Raw genomic sequence first — 25852 nt, 5'->3', positions numbered from 1 at the left:
GCAAGATGACACAACAAAGGCAGACAAGCAGACACAGAGGAACACACCGTGAATGGACACAGAGAGCAGACAGCAAGCTGCAAGGTGGGGTAAATAAATAAAAATAAATCTTAAGGAAGAAAAAAAAAGAGAAGGGAAGGAAAAGAGAAAGACTGATTTCTTCGAAGGGCCTTGTGGACAACACACCTTACTTGTCTCAACAGCAGGCTAGGATTTTCCCTCCCCTCAAGCTTCACAATGCCAAGTGAGAGTCACGAGCCAGACTCAGGTTCCCTTGACGCCTCATATCTGTAGGCAACAGCATGGTCACGTCACCATTCTGGCCACTCTCCAGGTCTCCAAACTTAAAAGAATAACTTTCCCTAGTTGTTTATGCTCCAAATGTTCACTTCTAAGTAAACTATAGCCCAGAACACATTTTCTGGCACAGGTAAGGATTCCGTGCCTAGAACACAGCAGCACATGTCTGCTCTCAGCCACCTTCTAGCTCATCTAGCCTGACGTTGCCTGCACCCCACCCCCAGCTCCTACTACTCCTGTGCTGGCTCCCTCTGCTTCAGCCACCCTGGCCTCTTGGTCTTCCCTCAGAGACACAAACACACTGCAGTCTCTGGGCCCTTGGAGGGGCTGTTCCCTCTGCCCCCATATCTGCCTAGCCATTCTTTCACCTCCTTCAAGTCATTACTCAAATGTGACCTCACGAGGCCTTCCCTGACCACCCAACTTGAAACCGCGTCACCCATAATGTATACATTATGTATTGCTGCATAATAAATTACCCCAAAATTTAGCAGCTCTAAACAACCAACATTTATTCTCCCACAGGCTCTGTGGGTCAGGAATCTGGGAGCGGCCCAGCTAGGTGGTTCTGGCTCAGGGTCTCCCAGGGGAGTGCAGTCAGGCTGTCAGCCTCACAGTCCTGTAGGGCTGGAAGACCCATTTCCAAGGCCACTCACAGGGTTGTTGACCGGCCTCATTTCCTCCATGGCTGCTGGTTGGATACCTCAGTTCTCTGGCACGTGACTCCTCCAGAGGCTTCCCCCAGAGTGAGTGATGAGAGAGCTAGAGATTGCCTAAGAGGGAGGCCACAGTCTTTTATAACCTAATCTCAGAAGTGACACACCATCACTTCTGCTGTACTCTATTGGTCCCCCAGATCAATTCTGGTACCGAGTGTAGTGGACTACACAAAGGAGTGGAATCCAGGAGGTGGGATTCATTTTGGAGGCTGGCTACTATCCCTATCCCTCTTACCTGCTTTATTTTTCTTCATATCATCTATTACCAACTGACATTATTTATCTTATTTTATCCTCAGTCTCCTCACATTAGAATAATAGCTTCATGTCGAAGGTATTTTCGACTGTTTTGTTCACTGTTGTATCATTAGTGCCTAGAACAGCATGTGGCACACAGCGGGGTTTTATTAAATATTTGTTCAATGGAGAATAATGAACCACCCATAAATGCCATCTAAGAAATGAACCCAAGTCCCCATCCAGAATGTCATAGCTCATAAGTCTTCTAAAATTCTTGTGTTTAATTCTCACAAACTATGAGAAAAGCAGGACAGAATTTTTGCCCGCATTTTACCCATGAATCCAGGGAGATTAAAGGTCTTCTTGCTTAGGCTTGACAAGTGGTGCTAGTGGGTCTAAGAGAGGTTTACGTTCTCTTTCACCCCCATACCCCTGGCCGCCCTATGATGCAGTGCAGCCACCTTACAACCCACACAGATCTGTGAAACCCACATAGCTTTCACTAAGCCAGACCAGGCATTGCTGGGAAGGAAGGAGGAGCTGAGAAGCTTGGGGAACAATTCCCCTTTCCCTGGAGGCAGTTTCATTTCCCTCTGCAACAGCATCCAGTCTGAACCTCCTGCGCTGGCTGCCTGAGTTGATGTTCTATAAGCAAGGATGGGGAGCAATTGTCCCCACAAAGGAGAGGGGCCTGCACCACTTTTGGCTGAACCAGCTCTGAAACCCCAATATATCAAATTCCAGAGTCCCAGGTCCCCAGATTGGGGGGGGGTGCCCTCTATTGGCAAAGGGAGGGCCATAGAGGGGCCTCCTTTAGAGAGGTCACCAGGGATAGAGAAAGCTCCTTTTCCCTCAACTCCTATCAAGGCATAAAATATTTCAACAGTTCACACATCAATTCAATTAATCAACAAACTCACCTCTGAAAACCACAAAGAGCAACAAAGAGGTCAGTTACATTTTCATGTGGAACTCCTGACCCTATCCTAGAGTTCCCTTGACTGCCTAAGGCAGAGAGAATGAAGGGGCTCCTGAGCCCCTAGGTACTAGAAGAAAACAGTGGAAGAGTGGATAATTGCATCAAAAGAGAGCTGGCACCTGGTGATGGTCAAAGGTAAGAAAGGACTACCCTCCTCTCCTCTCCCAACTCTTGTCAAGACTACTCACTCAAGACTACTCACTCATCTGCCCCCGTCTGGTGAGGAGAATGATATAGGGAGAAGCCTAAATTAGCTACTTCTCAATAATAATCCACACCAACCTCTAGTCCCCTGAAAGTACAGACCCAGGATGTCTGCTCTTGGCAAAACAAAGTGGTCCCAGGGAAGTTTTCTGTCCTCTGTCACCACAAGTGTATATATACATGTCTTAGGTCATTCCAGAGGTCGTGCTTATTTTATCTCAGGATGTTTTTACTGACTGCCACAGCAAAACCACTTCAAGCAGGGTTGTTCCTGAGGGCTCTAGAGACATCCAGACACTATAGGCAGGGCAGACAATCCCAAGAAATTGGCACCCCATCAGTAAGTCTTACTTTGGAATATATGATAACCTATCTCCCGAATGTATCAGAGTTAGATTAATTTATAATTTTCCTATACATGGTTCTTCTGCCTCTTTTATTTGAACCTATAATTAGCACTCTACCCATTAAATATGTCCCAGAAACCTTAAATCTTTCAGCTTTCATATGCCATTTGAACCCCAAATCCCAGCAGAGTTGCAGCCAACACCTACTTTCCAGCTCATCAGACTCATCCAGGACAACTAACAAAAGGATGATGATGGACAATGTCAAAAGAGTACCTGTAACTGCAAGCAAAACAGTTCATTCACCTGCCCCATGGTTCTAAGCCCCCTCTCAATTGGAAGCAGAGTGGGCATCATCATCCCAAAATCCTCAAGATTGAGGAACAAACAACGTAAGGGGGGAATGCAACTAAACTATGGACTAAAACAGGCTTATTATTCTAGTAATGGAAGAACTTATAACATTGATATAAAGGTTCACCAGAGGTTCTGAGGGAAGGGGAGGGGAAGAACAGGTATAACATGGGGCATTTTAGGGACACTGGAATTGTTCTGTATGACATTGCAAAGATGGATACAAGCCATTAAACATTTTGTCAAAACCTATAAAATTGTGTGGTACAAAGTGTAAGCCATAATGTGAACTACAGACCATGGTTACTAGCAGTGCTTCAGTATGTGTTCATCAGCTGTAGCAAATGCACCACACTAATGACGGTGTTGTTCATGGGGAAAAGTGTGGCATAGGGAGGGATGGGGTATATGGGAATCCCCTATATTTTCTATGTAACATTTATGTAATCTAAAGCTTCTTTTAAAAAGTAAAAAAAGGTGCCAAGGTCAACTATGAGGCCAAACAACTTACTAGCATTTGCTGATTTCTACATGTTGCACATGATTGCATTTAATCCTGACATAAACCTCTGAGGTAAAAGGGTATCACTTTCATTTTACAGATAAAGAAACTGAAACTCAGAGAGGTTAAAGAAGGGCTCCCTGAGAGGGGACATGCATCCTGAGGTGTGAAGGATGAGAAGGAGCCCCCCACGTGATGGGCTAGAGGAGGCGTCTCCAAGGCGCAGAAACAAGTGCAAAGGCATGCGGGAGGGAAGGTAAAATAAAGGACTAGGATGAGTGGCAGGAGTATAGCGACTACAGAGGAAAATGTGCAGGATGAGTTTGGAGAGGTAAGCAGGGTCAGATTATGCTGGATCATACAGGCAGCATATGGAGTTCATATTTTTACTCGGATTTATTACTTCAAAAAGATGTTAGTGGAGGGTCTTAAGTAGTGGAGTAGTAATATGATCTGTTTTTTAAATCCTACTGTGGCTGATGAATATAACTTGGATTGTAGAATATTAATCAATTAGGAATATTTCTGTTGCAAGTGACGGAAAATCTACCTACCAAACCTTAATAAAGGGTCTGACTTTATTTTTGATGTTTGACTGCTGACAGCATCAAGTTTCACCCTTCCCTCTTCCATGTGTGCTCAACATCTGGGTAAGCTGATAAGAAAACCCAGGTCTCCCTCCACTGGCACCTGTGAGATGGTAAAATCACTCAAACCCTGGAATACTCACCCCAACCCCACCCCTTAACCACAATAAAAACCACGCTGGTCATTCTCTTTATAGACTCTCAAGTCATTATTGAACCTGCTGGGGAGTCTTACATGCTATCCCCAGAAAGCCTCATTATGTGAGTGATGAAACTTTTCACATCCTCTTGGTGCATGTATAGTGTCATCAGTCTTAGCATCTGAACCAAATTTTGGGTGGGGGTCCATCTCACTTCTTCTGGGTGATTACAACATAAACAATCAGAGATTTTTTTTTTCTGTCACATAAACTTAAGAGGCGAATGACACTAGGACAAAAGTCTCTAATTTTCTTGGACTATCCATCATTGTCTCAAACTGACTGCTACAGCTCCAGCCATCACAGAAGCATTCCAATAAAATGAAGAAGAGTCAATACCTATCTCTATATATTAAAAATTTTCCAAAACTCCTTAAGAGACTTTTCTTTGTAATTCATTGGCAAGAACGGTGTCAGCAAAACCCCTAATTCTAAAGTTGGTTAGGAAGAAGGAGGGTGGGATCAAGCTTGGATCAACCAATCGATAGATGGTGGTACAGAATAAGAACAAAGGGACCAGATAACAGTCTGTTACAGAAATTCTGGAGAGCAATATTGGTGGCTTGGACTCAGGTGGGAGCAGAAGGGAAGGTGTGCAGTAAATGGATTTAAGAGATATGTTCAGATGTTAAACCAATTCTCTCTGACCACAAAGCCTACAATGCATCCCTGCTAGTGTTCTGTCCACTCTGGGGCACACTTTAGGCATATTAGGAGACATGGTAATGTTGCTCTGATAATGGATTTGATTTGGTGTACCATAGCCATAGTTGACTATACAGAACCTCTATGTAGAGGCTTCTTACCGACATAGGTCATAGATGAAGGTGCTTAAAATGTGAGTAAAAGGTGCAAAAGACAAGGATTAGCAAGAAGTAGTTGGGGACCTGCAGGTCTATAATGCAAGCTACACCAATCTGCTTGAAGAATAAATCTGAAATACCAATGGAATTGACACATGCTTAAATCAATACAGGACATTCTATGAAGCCTCATAGAACAGCCTTCAGGAATAATGCCAAATAACCATTAGTTCTCAGAAATACTGTTTATCAATTGTTTCTCAGACTAAGAACAAACACACATCTCTGAGTACTTTGCAAAACCAATTTCTATTCCATTTCATTCTTTTGCACCTCACATAGAAAAGCAAAAGGGTGACCAGTTACAAAAGAATGACTGACCCTATGTTCCTATCTATCATCCCATTAAAATGACAGCAAAGTAATATAAGAAGATAAAAACCCATATCATCAGCAAATGAGAGATTTCGGATTTCTGCAAGAGGGAAATCAGCCCCCAAAACAAAACCAGGAAGAAGTAAGGGAGAAAGTGGGGAGGTGCAGGGAATAGGGGGAAGACAGAACTTGAATTCCTGAAGGATGCTGGTGCTCAAGCCCAAGATATACACACTCTATCATTACCAGTCCTCCATGAAATATCCAGGGAGGGGGGAAAATATTTATATTTTTCTCCCTTGGGGAAAGAGAGTTATTCAGGGAACAGAAGTTTGTTTTGTTTTGTTTTTTAAATCAAGACTCTTTCAGAGAGAGTATAAAACAAGAAAAGAAAGTTACGCACACATGCACACACATATATGGCACATTATTGTGAAATTTCAAAACACCAAGTATAAAGGGAAGATCCTGAAAGCTTCTAAGAGAAACAAAATATTCACCCACAAAAGAACAAGACTCTGGCTTCTCTTCTACAACACTGGACACTAGAAGGCAATGGGGCAAAATTTCAAAGTTCTCAGGGAAAATGATTTTGAATTTTGAACTTTGAACTGTATTCCCCGCCAAACTTCCCTACAAGAGAACAGAATGAAGATATTTTGAAACATGCACACTGTTAGAATGTTTTCCTTTCACATACACTTTCTTAGGAAGCTTCTTGAGTTTGTTCTCCACCAAAACAAGGAGTAAAGAAAAAAGAAGGCACAGATTTCAGACATGAAGTCCCAGGAGGAGATCTGTACCCTGTGCCTAAAGAGAATCATTCCAGATTAGAGGGGCATCCAGGAGAGGGAGTGCAATGGGGCAGAGGATTCCAGAGATATCATACAGTCCTGGGAGGCTGGAAGAACATAAGGATGCAATTAAGAAGGACCAAAAAAAAAAAAAAAAAGAAAGAAAGAAAAGACAACTAAATAGTCCAGGAAAAAAAAAACATATTAAACTAAAAGAAAGAATACCAAATATTTCTGTAAGTTATATGAATTTCACATCAATAAAACAGAAGTTGGTTGTGCAGTGGATAAATTTTACATAGTAATAATTTATTTATTCAACAAATATTTATCAGGGTCTTCTATATGCCAGGCACTATTACAGACTCCAGGAACTTATCAGGGAACAGATAAGAACAGGCAAATGCCTTTCTTGCATGTAACTTACAATCTAGTCAGGTAGAGTCATTCCTAAGGGGAAAAAAAGTGTAAGGTGGTTTTGGCTTGCGTTCTCTGAGACCAGCTTGTTCAATAAACCAAATATATTTGCTTAGTGAATTGTGTGAAAAGATGTGGTTAGTTCCAAAGGGTGATTTCTTGCTTTGCGTACATTTTTTATTTCTTGAATTTTTGTAAAGCCTAATTTTTATGCAACACTAAGCCACTGCTTTGAAAAAAGAAATCACACTGCCTTCTGTGTGAAGAAAGGACTAGAAGCAGGGACCAGAAAAGACATTTAAGATGCTATTGCAGGGGCGTGAATGTGGCTCAAGTAGTTGAGTGCCTGCTTCCCACATGGGAGGTCCCAGGTTTGGTTCCCGGTGCCTTCTAAAAACGAAACAAACAACAAGCAAACAAAGGAAGATACCAACTCAGGGTTGCTGATGGGACTCAGTGGTTGAGCACCAGCTTCCCACATACCAGGTCCTGGGTTCGATCTCTGGCCATGGAACCTCAAAAAAAAAAAAAAAAAAAAGATGGTATTGTAATTATCCAGGTGAAAGAGAATGGCCTTCAGCTGTGGGAGTGGAGATAGAGAAACTGGACAGATCCAGTACATATTTTGGAGTATAGAATCAACAGAACTCACTGATGGGTTGAATCTGGGAAGAAAGGAAAAGGTGGAAAGGTAACACCCAGATTACTAGAAAGAACCACTTGATGATTGTAGATGTTATTTACTGAGATGGGGATAGACTGGAGAAATCTCAGGTTTGGGAGGAAGATTTCAAAAATCCATTCTTGAGGTCTTGGAATTTTGGAAATGCCACATAAAATCAAATAAATCATGGGGGCATTGACTCTGTAAACATTTATTGGCCAGTGTCAGTTAAATCTATACTATTCCTTCACAGGAGCCACAAGTTAAGGAAGTCACTACTGAAGAACTAGGAGACCAAAGAACTCCATCCATCCATCCATCCATCCATCCATTCATAGTGTCTAATATGTGTTGTAGGTGTTAGATAAATAAAAAAAAACAAAACACACAGGCTGTGGAATCGCACAGGGGGGTGCCAAGCACACACTTATGGGAATACCAAAGTTTGGTTTCCTGGAGAAGGTCATCGTTATCATCTGGCATCATCTGAGTTGAGTCCTAGAAGATGAGGAGCAAGTAGCCACATGTTCTAGTAGTGATTATGTAACACGTGCCCCAACGCATACTAGCTTAAAATGATGACAACATTTTTTATGCTCACAGATTCTGGGGCCTGGAATCCAGAGGGCATGGGAGGGACAGCTTGTTTTATTCCACAAAGTCTGGGGCTCAGCTGTGCAACTCAAAGGCTGGAGCTAGAATCATCTGAAGACTGGCTCACTTACATGTTTAGTATGGTGATACTGGCTGTTGGCTGGGGACCTCAGTTCCTCTCTCTCTCTGCTTGGGCTTGTGTTTCCTCAAAATATGATTGTAAAATATGAGGGTTGGTTTCCCCACAGTAAGCAGCTCAAAAAGAAGAAGGGAGGAGGCTGCCTCCTCTTTATGATTTAGTGTCGGAAGTCACATAGCATCACCTCTGCTGTGCCCTTTGGGTGTAATAGTCACAAGTCCCCCAACCCACATTCAAGGGGAGGGGAATAAATCCCATCTATGAATGTGAAGAGTTTCAAAGTCCCAAAGAGCATGTGAGATGGGATAAATATTAGTGTGGCCATCCTTGGAAACTCTAACTTCCATATCAGGCAAAGAGAAGAAAAGCTAGGGTACAGCATGTGGAATAACCCAGCGGGGAAAGAAGCATTGCTGGTTCTGGCAAAGGCAAGAAGTCAGGAGAGACAAAAATGTCGAGATGCCTCCCAGTATCCACTCTTCCCTTCTTTAATAGGAGGATCCCACATTTCAGTTGAACACATTGCCTGGGTAAGGTCACTTGATAAAGTTTTGACCAATGAGATATAAATGTAAGTATTTGGTGGAGGGAAGCAGCTGTGGCTCAATCAGTTGGGCTCCCGTCTACCATATGGGAGGCCCTGAGTTCACCGGGGCCTCCTTGTGAAGGCAGGTTCACCTGCACGCTGCAGAGAGCTGCCCAGCCCGCAAATGCCACAGAAAGCTGACTCAGCAAGGTGACACAACCAAAAAGGGAGACAAGCAAAAACAGAAGAGCACACAGTGAATGGACACAGAGAGCAGACAGCAAGCAAGCCTCATGGGGGGAGGAGAAATAAAATAAATAAATACAGACACAGAAGAACGCACATTGAATGGGCGCAGAGAGCAGGCAGCACGGAAAAAAGCCACGAGGGGTGGGGGATTAAAAAAAAAAAAAGTGTTTGGTGGAAATCCCAGACAGTGTCTCAAAATAGGAAAGGGTTCCCTTCCTTCTAACCAGCTGCACAGAATTCATATGTGATGGCTCAATTTCTCTATCCTCTCCTCTCCTCTGTGGAGAGCTGCACAGCAGGGAGTGATAAGAGCATGGCTAGAGAGCTAGAATAGCATGAAACTTAGTTTGTCCTACTAAGAAAGTTGAAATTTATCTTGATGGTGGTGAAAGGGGTGCCATGGTTAGATCCGCATTTTAGATTTCGATTTGTAGACTCTGAAAGATCACAATTTGCTCAAGACTTACCTGTATCAGTGGTTCTCAAACTTTAGCATGCACAGGAATGCCCTGGAGGGCTTGTTAAAACACAGATCCCTGGGCGCTACCCTCAGAGATGCTCATTTAGGAGGGCTGGGGAGGGCCTGAGAATTTGCATTTCTAACTAGTTCCCAGGTGATGCTGATACTGATGGTCCAGAGACCTCACTTTGAGAATCACTGCCTTAGAATAAGTCCTATCAAAGTATTCTGAGGGCAGGTGCAATACAATTCTGACACTACCTGGAGTTAGGTCAGGTTCACAGGTTAAGGGCACAGTTTCCACAAGGCTGCCCTCACTTCAGGTACCAGCCACACATTTGAACTGCACTGCTAACCAAGTGGTTACAAATTCAGAGGTTTCCATCTCCCCCCCAGGTTCAAGAATTCTCTACAACAACTTAGAGAAGTTAGGCGAGCACTGTACTTATGATTATAGTTTTATTGTAGCAAAAAGAATACCAATAAGGAGGAGCCAAAAGAGATGCATAGGATGAGGTCTGGGAGGGTCCCCAAATGGAAAGCTTCCATGTCCTCTCCCCATGGAGTCAAACGTGCCACCCTGCCCAGCACATCCATGTGATCTACCATCAGAGATGCTCTCCCAACCTTTAATGCCCAGAGGTTTTATTTGGGTTTCATTCTGTAGATATGATCAGTTGAATCAACAGCTGCTGGTTAAACATAATCTCCAGCCTCCCTCCCCCCGAGGAGGCTGGTGTGGCTCAAAGCCCTAACCCTCTAATCACATGGGTGGTCTTCTGTGTGGCCAGACTCCACCCTGAGTTATCTCCTTAGCATCAAGTATCAGGTGCTTGCCATAAAAAACAAAGACACTCCTATCGCTGAGCATATTCCAGAGGTTCCCCCTCAGAGCCAATACAAAGGCTGGACCTCTTCTTGGAAACCTAATTCCTTAATAGACAGCAGGCAATGCGAGTTCTGGGGAAAATACTCCTACCTCGAGCCTGACAGGCACTGGAGTCTGGCTACAGATCCTAACCCAGTACCTGCCCTTGGGCTGAAGCAACCAAGAGAGGGGGACAGGTGCTGGTTTAGTACCACTGGGTCCCTCCACCTCTGTGTCTCACAAGCGATGGCACCCATCTTTTCACCAAGTGTGCCTGATTCCTTTTGACAAAGGAACTGAAAAGGCCCAATTCCTATGAAGCTATAGTATTTTCTGGTCTGCTGCTCAGATGAAAAGACGGGACAGTGATGTCAATTGTGCAGGGAGCTGGGATATGTACCAGGGCCCTTTCTTTGCTGGAACTTGCTAAGCACATCGATTTTTTTTTTTTTTTAAGATTTATTTATTTCTCTCCCCTTCTCCCCTCCCACCCCCCCACCCCAGTTGTCTATTCTCTGAGTCTATTTGCTGCATCTTCTTTGTCCGCTTCTGTTGTTGTCAGTGGCACTGGAATCTGTGTTTCTTTTTGTTGCAATCTTGTTGTGTCAGCTCTCCGTGTGTGGGGCGCCATTCCTGGGCTGGCTGAACTTTCTTTCGCACTGAGCAGCTCTCCTTATGGGGCACACTCCTTGCACGTGGGGCTCCCCTGCTCGGGGACACCCGTGTGGCACGGCACTCCTTGCGCGCATCAGCACAGTGCGTGGGCCAGCTCCACACGGGTCAAGGAGGCCGAGTTTGAACCGCGGACCTCCCATGTGGTAGACAAAGGACGCCCTAACCACTGGGCCAAGTCTGCTTCCCACATTGATTATGATAATACAACTCTCCAAGGATGTAATGAAGTTCAGAGATTCAATTAGATGAAGGGCTCACCTCTGTTACTGTGGCTGGATCTGGAGCCGTGGCTGGTAGGCAAAACGCTCCCCTTTTGCTGCCAAAGGATTCTTCCTGTGTGGCTCCAATGAGGGCTTCTCAGCCTCAGCACCACTAACATTCAAGACCAGCTAGTTCTTTGTTGTGGGGAACTGTCCTGTGTGTTGTAGGATATTTAGCAACATCCCTGGGCTCTACACACCAGATGCCAGTTGTATATCCCCCACCTCCAGCCAGCTGTGACAATCGAACGTGCTGCACACTTGCCAAATATATAATAGGTACTCATTAAATTGCTGTTTGGAATGAATTAAACCCAGAAGAATGCCTCTCATCTGGACCACCTCTCTGCGAGACAATCAGACCCTACCTCCTCTACCCTATTTTCAAGGCCCTGTGCAAATGCCAATTCTTCATGAAGACTTCTGTGATTCTTCCCACCTCTAGTTGCATATAATTTCACCCAACTCTGACACCAATCAGTTTGGTGTCCTTTTTTAAACACTTATTTATACAAGTGTCTTATCCCCACTATTCACAAAGCTCAAGATGGCTTTGGAAGAACTTTAGCCTTCTTTAGCCCCCTTCCATCTTCTCTGCCCACCCCTACCCAGCATAAAATAATTCTCTGGTATGAACAATTGACCTTTTCTAAAGTATACATAAACTGTGAAGAAAACTTTCACAGTTCACATTCCTTCGTAAAGACAACTTAAATTTTCTTTAAACATTTCTTAACAATAACTAACATTTATTGTGCATTTAACAGGGACCAGACCCTTTCTTTAAAACTTTTACATAAAATCATTTTATCCTTAAAACAATCCTATTAAGTAGAAACTTTAAGTAGCCTCATTTTACAATGAGACACTTAACATAGTTGCCTACTGGTCACACAGCTAGGAAGTGGGTAGGCTGACTTCGAACCTAACAAAAGGCAGTCAGGCTCCTAACCCCTCGCTCTCAAATGCCGCAACTGGAACCGTCCCATACTATTCCCAGCCAACTGAGGCTCCCACGTCCCTCCTGTATAGAATTTCTGCAGCTACAGGTGACTGAACTCTCCCCGAGGACATGACATTAGTTACGGAGTCACTATGTTGCCCATGGAGTAAGCTCCGTGCCTTGCACAAAGCAGACCTTTCATTTTTGTTAAATGCACGGATGGTACTACGCTGGGAAGTTCTTCCTGAGGTCTAACCTCTGCCCGTTTCCCCACAGCCCTCTCAGAGGAGACAGGAGCGCGGGAGCCGGGCGGCGGCGCCTGCGGCCCGTGGCCACCAGGTGTCGCTCCGGCGTCCTCGTACGAGAGGGCGGAGCGGACAGCAGACCGGGAGCAGCATGTGGACGCGCGGGCGCCACGCAGCCGCCTGCCTTCTACCCCGAGCGGCGCCCCCGGGCCCGGCCCAGGCCTGCGCCGCGGCCCAGCGGCCGGCGGAACACGCCTTGCTCTGCAGCCGCCGGGGGCTGCGCGCCGGCACCGCCGCGACCCGGGCGCCCAGCGGAGCCGTAAGTAGCCGCGCCGCGGAAGCGGCTCCGGGCCGCACGCCGCGGGACGGGGCGCCGCGTACGCCGGGCACGCTGGCCGCGCGCCGGCAGGGGGCGGGGACGCGCTGGGCGGCGGGGGGCGGGGCTGGCGACGCGCGCGGGGCCGAGCGCGGGGCGGCGGCGCGACGTGCGGCTCCTGCTGGGTGCTGCGCTGTGCGAGCCCTACGCTTCTGTGTTTCTCTGCATTACATTTTCACTGAGCCTCTGCTTTCTGATGAAATGAGAAATATTGTACCCCGCTTGGCTGTCTCTAAGCTGGCCTCTTCTGTCTCTCTGCGAGACCTTAAATTTAAGTGCTAGTTATATACATATGTAATATATATATTAAACTAGTGAGATTGTTTTTTCAAGCCTTGGCTCTTAGGAATGCTTTTCCACCGTTTCCTCAAGCGACATGAAAATGTCGGGCCTGCCAAGGCGAGCAGCTATAGCAGCACGACTCAGGCTTTTGAGAAATGGCAGTGTCTGCCTTCCAGCTTCTGACTCCTGGAGTCACCCGAGCTGTGAGACCTCGGGGAACCACCTGAAACAATGAGATATCCTTTCTGTAAAGAGGAGATAAGAAAGGGCAACACCCGTTATCAGTTAGTGCAAGGACAAATTGGATTAACGTATGTAACGTTTAACTCTTCTCTTGGGGGTGTGCAGATTACTGATTACTCCAGGACTTTCCTCCTAAGAATGTCTGTGGGTTGAGGAAGACTTCACAAGGGGGTCATGATATGTCTTGATCAGGGTCTTGAAGATGCCAAGAGAGTACTGGAGGGCGTTCCAAGGGGAGGGAACTGCTTGGGCAAAGGCAGGGAAGGAGGCTGGGAATCACTTCTGAGTAGCCGGTATAAAGGCTGTATATTGTGGGTGACAGTGAAAGAATCATATGAAGGTCACACCATGTTTGAATACACTTTGGGATTAATTGCCAACACTCAAAGTTTGAGAGAGAAATTCGATTTCCCGCGCCTCTCTAGAAAAAGTATCATTTAACTGTGGGACTCTCACACCTTCCTGGGCTTGTGATTTGACTCCTGCCTGTATGAGCAGTTTTTTATTCAGGAGGGTGACAAGATGTGGTGGTCTTTGGGGTGGTGACCAGTGGCTATTAAGAACTGTTGACTGAAAAGTGCCTTCTGAAGGGCCGGCACCCAGGAGGTAGACTTTGGACACATATTGAATTTAGGGTCCTTGGAAGATGGCTGGGTGATTGGGTCACCTGTTGGACCTCTCTTTTTCCAGACAGAATCACCTGTTTTTAACCTCCCTTGCACACCTCATGTCCTTGGGGAGTTGGCTGGATGACAGTGGCAACCACCATCCTATTTAATTTATTTAAAGAACTTGACTGTCATCAGGTTGATCCCTAAGGCTCCAAAATTTGCAGGATCTAAGTTCGTTTTGGGGGCTTCTCCCATCCTATTTTCTCTATCCAGCCAAACAACAGAAATAGAATTCAAGTCAAATACAAATTATAAATTTTTCAGTAGCTACATTAAAAAAGTAAAAAGAAGCAGGTGACTTTAAATTTTTTTTTACATGGAACCATTTATTTTTAAACATTTTTATTAAACCATTTATTTTAAAGTATTACTGATGTATAATTTTCATGCAATAAACTGCACATAATAAACATGAACATTGTTTTGATACACACAAACACCTGTGAAGCCATCACCATCATATCATGATGAACATATTCATTACCAAAAGCTACCTCATGTCCCTTTATAATCCTCTTATCCCTGCTCTCCCCAGCCCTCATCCCTATGAAACCATGGATTAGCTGTGACAAACTGGTTTGCCTTTTCTGAAATTTTATATACATGAAATCATAGGCATTTACTCTGTCTAGTTTTTTTCAAACTGCATAGCTATTTGAGACTCAACCATGTTGCATGCATGAATAATCCTTTTTATTGCTGTGTAATATTGTGTTGTTATACCGCATTTTGTTTATACAGTCATCTGTTAGTCGCCATTTGGGTTGTCTCCAATTTTTTTTTTGTTTTTAGGAGGTACAGGGGATTGAACTCATGACCTTGTACATGTGAAGCATGTGCTCCACCACTGAGCTATAACCATTCCCCTCCAATTTTTTGTGATAAAGCTACAGTGATCATTCATGTGCACAATGTTCATTTCATAGTGTCACAATGTAGGTGAATGTTTACTCTTAAGAAACTGCCAGACTGATTTCTAAAGTGTTCCATTTTACATTCCCACCAGAAATATATTAAACACATTTTTAACAAGGGGTATTCTCAGGGATGAAGAGGCACTTGTAATAATACTAAATAGTCATTTCATGAAGTGATCATAAGAATACTAAATGTGTATACATCTAATAGCAGTGTTTTAAATTATTTAAATCATAAACGGTGAGTGACATTAATTTTTTATTTTTGTAACTTATTTTGCTAGACTTATTTTTTAAAATTTTAAATTTTTATTCAATTGTCTTTTTTTAAAGATACATAGATCACAAAAAAATGTTACATTAAAAAATATAGGGAAGCAGACTTGGCCCAATGGATAGTATATCCGCCTACCACATGGGAGGTCTGTGGTTCAAACCCTAGGCCTCCTTGACCCATGTGGAGCTGGCTCATGCTCAGTGCTGATGTGTGCAAGGAGTGCCATGCCACACAGGGGTGTCCCCCGCGTAGGGGAGCCCCATGTGCAAGGAGTGTTCCCCGTAAGGAGAACCGCCCAGCGCAAAAAAAAAGTGCAGCCTGCCCAAGAATGGTGCTGCACACACGAAGAGCTGACACCACAAGATGATGTAACAAAAAGAAACACAGATTCCTGGTGCCCCTGATAAGGATAGAAGCGGTCACAGAAGAATTCAGCGAATGGACACAGAGAGCAGACAACTGGGGGAGAGGGGAAAGGGAGAGAAATAAATAAATAAATCTTTAAAAATATATATATATTTATAAGAAGAGACATTAAATTTAACAATAAGTTTATGTAACCTAGTGTATTAATCAGCCAAAAGGCTGCTGATGCAAAATACCAGAATTGGTTGATTTTTATAAAGGGTATTTATTTGGGGTAGGAGCTTACAGATAACAGGCCATAAAGCATAAGTTACTTCCCTCACACGTGTTGGAGCAAGATGACTGCTGACGTCTTTGAGGGTTCAGGCTTCCTGGGTTCCTCCCTTCCTCAGGCTTCTTTTTCCTAGGCTCAGGGTTTCTCTCTTCCTGAGGCTTGCTTCTCTTTCCTCTATGTGTTTACTTTCCAAGGCTCCCTCTTAAGTCTTCAGCATCAAACTCCGACATCAAAATTCCAACATTAAGAGCCCTCAGCTCTTTTCTTCACCATGCCTTATATCTGTGAGTCCCCACCCACCAAGGGTTGGCGACTCAATGCCCTAATCTTAACTCAATCATGCCCAGGTACAGATCATATTAAAGCATAATCCAATATTTCTTTTTGGAATCTATCAGGTATATCACACTGCTACAGTAATGCATCCATAATTTGCTAGGCTGCCTTTTGTCATTTAATTTTTGTAATTGAAATAAAGCTTTAAAAAAATTGTAAAAGAAGGCAGTGGGGTGAAATATTTAAAATGCTAAAAGAAAATAATTGCCAACCAAGAATATTATTTCCAGCAAGACTATCTTTCAAACATGAGAGTGAGATAAAGACACTTTCCAGATAAGCAAAACAGAAAGAATTTGTCACCATTAGGCCTACCTTACAATCATTGCTAAATGGAGTTCTTCAGATTGAAAGGAAAGAATACTGGATGTAGTTACGTGAAGCAGCATAAAAAAATTAAGATCCCCGGTAAAATTAGCCACACAGGTAATTGTTAATGCCAGTACTATTGTCTTGTATTTTTAATATGTAACAGCACTTTTTACTTCTCATAGGATCTAAAATGCACATGCATAAAAAGTAATGATAAATCTATGGTTTTAGATACATAGTATATAAGGACGTAACTTGTGCCAAGTCACAGCAAAAAGGTGGGTGGACAGAGGGGTATGGGAACATTGTGTATGCTATTGAAGTTACATTGGTATCGAATCAAATGTGATTGTCATAGCTTTAGGTATTAAATTTAAGCTCCACTGTAACCACAAAGAAAATATCTGAAAAATATACACAGAAGGAAATGAGGGAAGCAGACTTGGCCCAATGGATATGGCGTCTGTCAACCACATGGAAGGTCCATGGTTCAAACCCAGGGCCTCCTTGACCCACGTAGAGCTGGCCTACGCGCAAGGAGTGCACCCTGTAAAGAGAGCCGCCCAGTGCGAAAGAAAGTTCAGCCTGCCCAGGAGTGGTGGCCGCATACACAGAGAGCTGACGCACCAAGATGATGCAACAAGGATAGACACAGATTCCTGGTGCTGCTGACAACAATACAACAATAGAGGTGGACACAGAAGAACACACAGCGAATGTACACAGAGAACAGACAACTGGGGAGGGGGGAAATAAATAAATAAATAAAATGAGAAGAGACTCAAAATGATTCACTACAAAAATTTAAAAATAAAATAAATGTGAAGTGGGCAATAATGGAAGAATTGAGGAACAAAAAAAGAAGTATGATTTAGCAAAAACCAACCAGCAAAATGGCAGAAGACCTGCATTAATGGTAGTTACATTACATGTGAATGATTACATTTTCCAGTCAAAAGGCAGAGAGTGACATAATGGATTAAAAAAAAAAGCATGACCCAACTACATTCTGTTTACAAGAGACTCACCCTTTCAATAATGGATAGAACATCTGGACAGAAGATAAATAAGACAATAAAAGATGTGAATGATACTGTAACTCTTCTCCAGCAATGGATGAGACCTGAGTCGCCCTTCAAGTGTTGTAGTATGACAGGACCCAGGGCAATGAGGGGACGTTTCAGGATGAAAGCTGGCCACACAGCCTGGATCTTGCCATGTGTAGCAGTTTGGCATTGTTTATAAATTCCTGAAATAGATATTAAATTATGTTTGTAAACTGGTATGTTCTTCTGGGCATATTAGATTGTATTAGATTCACAGGTTTCACCTTTACTTGATTAAATTAAGATTGGGGCTTTGATTTGGCCACGTCAGTAGGATATTGAGTCCCTGCCCCCTTGGTGGGCAGATACTCAGACAGAAGTAAATACACAGAGAAGCAGATAAGTGAGGAAAGAGAGAAGGCTCCATTAGACATGGCAGAGGCCCAGGAAAGAGAATGAGCCTGATATTCTACAACTAACCTTAAAAGAGCAGAGCAGCTGAGTCCAGAAAGAAGAGACCCCCAGGGAGAGAGACAAGCTTAGGCTAACCTACAGTTGAGAACAGAAGGAGCTGGGCCCACAGAGCCTTAGGAGGAAGAAGAAGAAGACTGAACCCTTGCAGAGACTGGCAGCCATTTTGCTCCAACTCATGGGAACAGACTTTGGTGAGGGAAGTAACTTAACACTTTATGGCCTTGGGACTATAAGCTTCTACCCCAAATAAATGCCCTTTGTAAATGCCAACAGATTTCTTATACTTTGCATCAGCACCCCTTTAGCTGGGTGAGTGCTAATCAGGTCATCAGGTTCCAGAGCCTGAGCCTGGAACCTTAGGCCTAGAAACTATCTAGTATTTCCTCATATGCATCCGATAAGCCTAGCCCTGTGCCAGAGACTCAAACTAGGCAAACCTACCACATATGTGTTGTCCAGGACTCCTCGGTGACCTGAAATCAAAGGAGGGGTGACCAATGGATGGCTTCAGGGGTACAGTAGAAATGCCCACTGTATTAGTCAGCCAAAGGGGTGCTGGTACAAAATACCAGAAATCAGTTGGTTTTTATAAAGAGTATTTATTTGGGGTAGGAGCTTATAGTTACCAGGCCATAAAGCCTAAGTTACTTCCCTCACCAAAGTCTGTTGCCACATGTTGGAGCAAGATGCCTGCCGATGTCTGCCAGGGTTCAGGCTTCCTAGGTTCCTCCCTTCCTGGGGCTCATTTCTCTTTGGGCTCAGCTGCTCTGCTTTCTCCACAAGGCCAGATGTAAAATATAAGGCGAACGGCTCTGTCTCTCCCTGAAGCCTCTGCCTGTGTTTAATGGAGACTTCTCACCTTCCTCACATATCTGCTTCTCTGTGTGCTTACTTCCCGGGCCCCAGGATTAAAACTCCCCAGCATTAGAACTCTAACATCAAAATTCCAACTAACTCCTCCGCTCTGCCCTATAGTTTTCTCTGTGAGTCCCTGCCCACCCATGTGCTCCAATCAGAGCCGTAATCATTATTTAATCAAGTAAAAGTGAAACCTCTGAATCCAACACACTAATATGCCCAGAGGACAAAAGACCAGTTTACAAACATAATCCAATATTTCTTTTGGAATTCATCAATAATATCACACTGCTACACCCACCTCACCACAGTGAGCTCCGCCTGCCTCCCTCCCTTAGCTGCTCCCCTGGGCAAGGGCCGAGTTTTGCCCCTCTGATCTCCTGTGTCTCCATGCTTTTGCTGATATGTTTAAAAACAAATGAGTTAAACACTCTCAGGGCATATATTGCCAGGTTCTTGTTCTCTTGTTCTGTCCTCATAACCAGTCTACCAGGAGGTTACTGTGATACCCTGCCTTCTGATGAGGAAACTGAGGCTCCAAAAGATGAATCATTTTGCCCAAAAAAATGCTAGTATGGTAGGAAGAGATAAGAAACAAGGATATAACCAAAAACAACTGAATAGACTTTTGCTTTAACCTTTGAGTAAGTAGCTTGCATTCAACCAAACCTTCCACCAAGAACAACCATCAAAGCTATATAAAATTAAAAAGCAAAAACAAAACCAAACAAGAGAAAACAGCTGTGTAGAGGTATCAGAAAGACAACTAGGCCAGGATCCTGGAGGGAAGGGAAACTCCCTGAGGTAAACCCAATACTTACTCTCAAAACACCTTACCCTCCATCTTTTGAACCCTCTTCTGATTTCCAGGTGTATGACTCTCCCTTGGAGCCAGACAGCTTGGGTTCAAATCCCAGCCCCACTACTTAGAGTCTGTATGACTTTGGGCATATTACTTAGCCTCTCAAAGCCTTGGTTTCCTCATCTCTAAAATATAGAGAATACAAGTCATTCCTTCACAGGGCTCCTAGGAAAACTGAATGAGTTAATTTACAGACAGAGCAGTGCCAAGGAAAGTGAGCACTCTTATGTGCAGGGACTATAATTATGGTTATGGCCACTCCCTCACTTCTCTTCCAGAGCCAACTTTTTGTAAACACAGTCTGCACTCTCTGCCCCCATTTTTTCTTGTCTGCTCACTCCTCAGCCAAGTGCCCTCTGCCTTCTCTTTTCTGAGCTTGCCGGTGCCTCAAGAGCAGTACCTCATGTCCTCTGACTACTCTTTATAGCAACCAAAATGCCTTTTGGAAGATGGAAATGTTAACACCAGCATCTTAACACCCTTCAGTGTCTTCCAGCCTGAAGTCCAGCTGAGTTTCTTCACAAGACCCTGTGGCCGCCCCTCTCCCTCCAGCCTCCTCCACCCCCACCCATCATCATCCCTGTCTATCTCCATTCAACTGTACTTGACTTTTCCTTCTGGGCTCCCAACTCACTCCTGTACAGTTATCTCACCCATCTCTTCAGCAGGCTCCACATGGCAGAGCTGGCAGTTTTCCACTCAGAGCCCATATCCTCCAAGCGAGGCCCCTGGGCTCTGATAGTTACTTAATGAGAAAAACAAGTCTTTCATAGATATGGAATTGCTGTTTGGGGTGTTGAAAAACTTGTAACATTGTGAATGTAATTAATGTCAATGAATTGTACACTTAAAACTAGTAAAGATGGGAAATTTTATGATATATTTATATCATATATATATATAACCACAATAAAAATTAAAAGAAACAAAACAAAACAGGTCTCATCACCTCCTGCAGATCATGTTAAGAAGATCTGTCAGATAGCAGTCAGAGTCATTCTTTCACATTTTGGACTTCTGCCTCCTACCATTTTTGGTTGCTTTTTTTAGCCAAATTCTAGGAGCACTGCTGGTGCTTCACTGACTCCCCTGTGGCTAACTAACTGCCACACAACCTGGGCAACTTAGAGCAGCACTGCCCAGCAGAACGTCCTTAGATGAGGAGCACTTTAAACCTTGCTAGTACAACCAAGGACTAAATTTTTTTGTTTAATTTTGCTTTAATGAATTTACTCTTAAATAGCTACATGTGGTTTGTGGCTACCATAATAAACAGCACTAGCTGAAAGAGAGAGACCCAGAGAAGACAACACACAAAAACAAGAAAAATATATTCCTAAAAATATTCCTGAAAAACTTTAACATGATTACTCTCCACTGTTGAACTAGTGATATTTAAACTGTGCATTAAGGAATTGTAATATACTGAAAAGTAGTAATGTTCTTAACTTTGGCTTTTAGGACTTGAACCTCCGCTGCCTCGACCAGATTCTGAATGTCAAAAAGCAAAGTGTCCATTTGATGAATTTGAAGAAAATGGGAACTTTGGGTGATCCAGGGTAAGAAATTACCTTCCATAGCAGAGATCTCTTCTTCCCTTCTCCCTCTCTCTCTCTCTCTCTAAATACACAAACATGTACACATACACATACTTTATAGATCGTTTACAGTATATAATTTTCTTTTTCCTTTTTTCTTGCTCTTTTTTACAAAAAATAAAAAAGACCATCTTCTATAGAACCTGTTTTCTCCCTTAGCAACAGCAATTATAGGCATCTTTCCATCTCACTATCAACTCCATTATTTTTGATGACATAGTATTAAATTATACAAATGTACCATAATTTATTTAACCCATCCTTTTGGACTCCAGAGTTTTGTTATTATTGTTATTATTCTCTTCAGTATACTAGTACTTAGGGAAGCTAAACTTCTTTAACAAATAGACCCAAAAATGTAATGGCTCAAACCAGTAGTGGTTTATTTCCCCCTCTCCAAACAGTCCAGGGTGGGTGTTCCTCCATGAAATAATTCAGGGAACCAAGCTACTTCCAGCTCAGCCCTTACCTGTCAAGGCCCAATGTCCTCAGCATGATTGAGGTCAGGTCACCCTGTCCAGAAAGGGACAGGAAGAACTACCTGCTCTTTTTTTTTTTTTTTTTTTGAGGTACCAGGGCTGGGTGTTGAACCTGGGACCTCATTTATAGGAAGGTGACACTCAACCACGGAGCCATATTTTCTCCCGAGTTGGTTTTTACATTTGTTTGCTTGTTATTCATTTTTCTGTGTTTAGGAGGCACCGGGAACCAAACTTGGGACCTCCCATGTAGGAAGCAGGCACTCAACTGCTTAAGCCATGTCCGCTCCCTTCCACCTGCTCTTTTTTTCCCCCTAAGATTTATTTTATTATTTATTTCTCACCCCACCCCCTTGTTGTTTATGCTTACTGTCTGCCCTCTGTGTCTGTCTGTTGTTGCTCATCTTTTTTTTTTTTTTAAGGAGGCACTGGGAACCAAACCCAGGACATCCTATGTGGGAGGGAGACTCCCAACTGCTTGAGCCACTTCTGCTTCCCCTACCTGCTCTTCTTTTTCCAAAGATTCATTGTTATCTGTTTCTGCCCGCCTACCCCGGCCTTTTTGTTTGCACTCACTGTCTGCTTGTCTTCTTTTTAGAAGGATATGAGAACCAAACCTGGGGCCTCCCACATGGGAGGGAGGTGCCCAATCACTTGTGCCACCTCCGCTACCCATTTGTTGTGTCTATCATTGTGTTTCCTCACTGTGTCTCTTGGTTGTGTTGTCTTGTTGCATCAGCTGTCTGCACCAGCCCATCTTGTCAGCACACTGTCCTGCTCATCCTCTCCAGGAGGCACCGGGAACCAAACCAAGGACATCCTGTGTGGTAGGCAAGAGCCCTGCTGCTTGAGCCACAACCACTTCCCCAACTGCCCTTTCTTTAATATATATATTTATTTTTTCATTTATTTCTCTCCCCTTCCTGCCCCCGTTGTCTGCTCTGGGTCGATTCGCTGTGTGTTCTTCTTTGTCTGCTTGCATTCTTTTCAGGCGGCACCAGGAATCTGTCTCTCTTTTTGTTGCGTCATCTTGCTGTGTCAGCTCTCCATGTGTGCAGTGCCACTCCTAGGTGGGCTATGCCTTTTTTGCATGGGGTGGCTCTCCTTGTGGGGCGCACTCCTTGCACATGGGGCAGCCCTACATGGAGGACAGCCCTGCATGGCACCGCACCCCTTGCACACGGTAGCACTGTGCCTGGGCCAGCTTACCACACAGGCCAGGAGGCCCTGGGTATCGAACCCTGGACCTCCTGTATGATAGGCAGATGCTCTATCAGTTGAACCACATCTACTTCCCCCCACCTGCTCTTTTAAAGTCCTGAAAGTGGCACCTGTTCCCTCCCATTCCAGTGGGGAAAACTTTGTCACATGACCATCATAGTCCTGTGTGTGCCCTGGGAGAAGGGGAGCAGTAGATTCCGGTGGAAAGCCATCAGGCTCTGCTACAGTCTACCCCTCTGCCAACTGTTACCTGTGTGTGCCCTTCTTCTACCCACAGATACATTTACCCCCTGCCCCAAGGAAGTCAAGCAAAGGCCCATGTAGTCACTGCATCCCCCTCAAAGTCCAAGATTTCCAGGTGTCACGTGGTCCTCTCTGTCAGGTCAAGGAATGGCTTATCACTTTTTTTTTTTTTTTAAGATTTATTTATTTAATTTCCCCCCCCTCCCCTGGTTGTTTGTTCTTGGTGTCTGCTTGCTGGATCTTGTTTCTTTGTCCGCTTCTGTTGTCGTCAGCGGCATGGGAAGTGTGGGCAGCGCCATTCCTGGGCAGGCTGCACTTTCTTTCGCGCTGGGCGGCTCTCCTCACGGGCGCACTCCTTGCGCGTGGGTCTCCCCCACGCGGGAGTTACCCTTGCGTGGCAAGGCACTCCTTGCGCGCATCAGCACTGCGCATGGCCAGCTCCACACGGGTCAAGGAGGCCCGGGGTTTGAACCGCGGACCTCCCATATGGTAGACGGACGCCCTAACCACTGGGCCAAAGTCCGTTTCCCGGCTTATCACTTATACACACACACAATGAAGGTCAAGGACAGAATAACCACAATAACAACTCCCATCGAGACAAGTCCCTGGCCCCTGGCAGTCATAGAGTCCCGTTGAGCAGCACTGGGAGGACCTCTTCCCTGGCAGAAGGGAGTTCATCCATGAAACCCTGATTCTGCTCTCTGGGAGGTTCCTCCTTGGCCATGGGCAGGCAGGCAGTGGGAGTGCGTCCAGCTTTCACAGTGGGAGTGGGCAGGCAGGCAGTGGTAGGCGTCCAGCTTTCACAGCTTCCTCAGGTTCCTGCCGATAACAGGTGGGGTTCCAAAGACTGTTCCAGACTCCACTGGACTGTTTTAAGCAGGAATTATATTTCTCTGATAATAACAACTCTATTTTTTTTTTTTTTAAAGATTTATTTATTTATTTCTCTCCCCTCCCTTCTCCGCCCTGGTTGTCTGTTCTGTGTCCATTTGCTGCATCTTCTTTGTCCGCTTCTGTTGTTGTCAGCGGCATGGGAATCTGTGTTTCTTTTTGTTGCATCATCTTGTTGTGTCAGCTCTCCGTGTGTGCAGTGCCATTCCTGGGCAGGCTGCACTTTCTTTTGCACTAGGCAGCTCTCCTTACAGGGCGCACTCCTTGCGCGTGGGGCTCCCCTACGCGGGGGACACCTCTGCGTGGCATGGCACTCCTTGTGCACATCAGCACTGCGCATGGGCCAGCTCCACACGGGTCAAGGAGGCCCAGGGTTTGAACCGCAGACTTCCCATTTGGTAGACAGACGCCCTAACCACTGGGCCAAGTCCGCCGCCACAACTCTCTTAAAGACCTAGTAAGGGGAAGCAGATGTGGCTCAAGCAATTGGGCTCCCATCTATCATATAGGAGGTCCAGGGTTCGATTCCTGGGGCCTCCTGGTGAAGGCGAGCTGGCCCAAGTGGAGAGCTGGCCTGTGCAGGAGTGCTGACCTGTGTGACATACTGGCTCATGCAGGAGTGCTGGCCCGCATGGAAAGCTGACACAGCAAGGTGACACAACAAAAAGAGACACAGAGGAGCGACAATAAGAGATGCAGCAGACCAGGGAACTGAGGTGGCACAAGAGAATGAGCACCTCTCCTACCCTAGAAAGTCTCAGGATAGGTTCCCAGTGCCACCTAAGGAGAAGACAAGTAGACACAGAAGAATGCAATGCAAATGGACACAGAGAGCAGACAGCGAGCACGAAACAATGGGGAGAGAGAAAAATAAATCTTTAAAAAAAAAACACCAAAAACCTAGTAGGTTTCTGATCTATTTATTCCCTGTCAGTCCCACCTGCCAATAACCACATCCAAATTTATTTCCTATATGGGAGCCTCAAGCTGCCTTTATTTCTTTGTACCCTCACACCCATGCCCAGCTCTCTTATCCTAAGGGCAAGTAACCTTGAAGTTGTAAGAAATGGTAAGATTAGGGACCAGTAATACCCTTAACCTGATTTTTCCTAGAGTTGAGTCCCTTTTTTTATTTGGCTTAATGGGAAGTCTTTGTTGTTCAAAACCTTATATTCTCCCTTTGACTTTTCTGTCTATGTGTAGCCTTTAATCTCGTAACTCTCCGTTTCATTCCATCCACTTGCCTACATGCCAGTTCTCTACTGGCTCATTATTTTCTTGTAGTACCCGCTAAAAGCAGCAAGGAACTGCTTATACCCAGAAACCTCCCACTGCCCAGAGCTCCAGGCTCAGTAGGCAATACCATCTGCCTTCCAAGTCATCACAGCCCCAGATTGACAGAGAGCCTTGTTGTGGCCTTGCGAGTTCCCTGGCCCTCTGGGTCTGTGTCCATCAACCCCTGCCACGCAGTCTCTAAGTCCTGTGTGCTGCATATTTTACGTTTTGGCTTTGTGCACCTAGGGACCAGGATCCCCTAGGACCTCGTCTTCTGCAGGTTTACAGCTGGAAGAGGACCTGGAGGGGACCCACTTTGGCTTGGAAGTGAGTTGTATCACTTCCCCTCAAATTCATGGCAAGCCCTCAGGCATGGCCAGGTCTTCTGCATGGCAGGCTGCTCT

The 25852-nt window shown here is 44.7% G+C and overlaps 1 protein-coding gene across 4 annotated transcripts in view; it reads left to right on the top strand.

Annotated features, from left to right (window-relative positions):
- The first annotated feature begins 12565 nt into the window (after positions 1 to 12565).
- Positions 12566 to 25852, top strand: part of FXN (frataxin) — a 70821-nt gene continuing 57534 nt past the window's right edge. For 3 of the 4 annotated variants that reach the window (XR_011649386.1, XM_058301705.2, XM_058301704.1), the window contains exons 1-2: positions 12568 to 12763; positions 21200 to 21297. Coding sequence is in view for 2 of the 4 variants with exons in the window: in XM_058301705.2 (XP_058157688.1) it covers positions 12596 to 12763; positions 21200 to 21297 (266 nt within the window). In the remaining 2 variants the exon portion in view is untranslated. Of the gene's footprint in view, positions 12764 to 21199; positions 21298 to 25852 lie in introns of all 4 variants that reach the window. The other variant, XR_011649387.1, reaches the window with a different exon arrangement.

Source organism: Dasypus novemcinctus, chromosome 8, assembly GCF_030445035.2.
Source record: "Dasypus novemcinctus isolate mDasNov1 chromosome 8, mDasNov1.1.hap2, whole genome shotgun sequence".
In the NCBI taxonomy this organism is placed as follows: Eukaryota; Metazoa; Chordata; class Mammalia; order Cingulata; family Dasypodidae; genus Dasypus; species Dasypus novemcinctus.
This window is presented reverse-complemented; position numbering and strand designations above follow the sequence as displayed.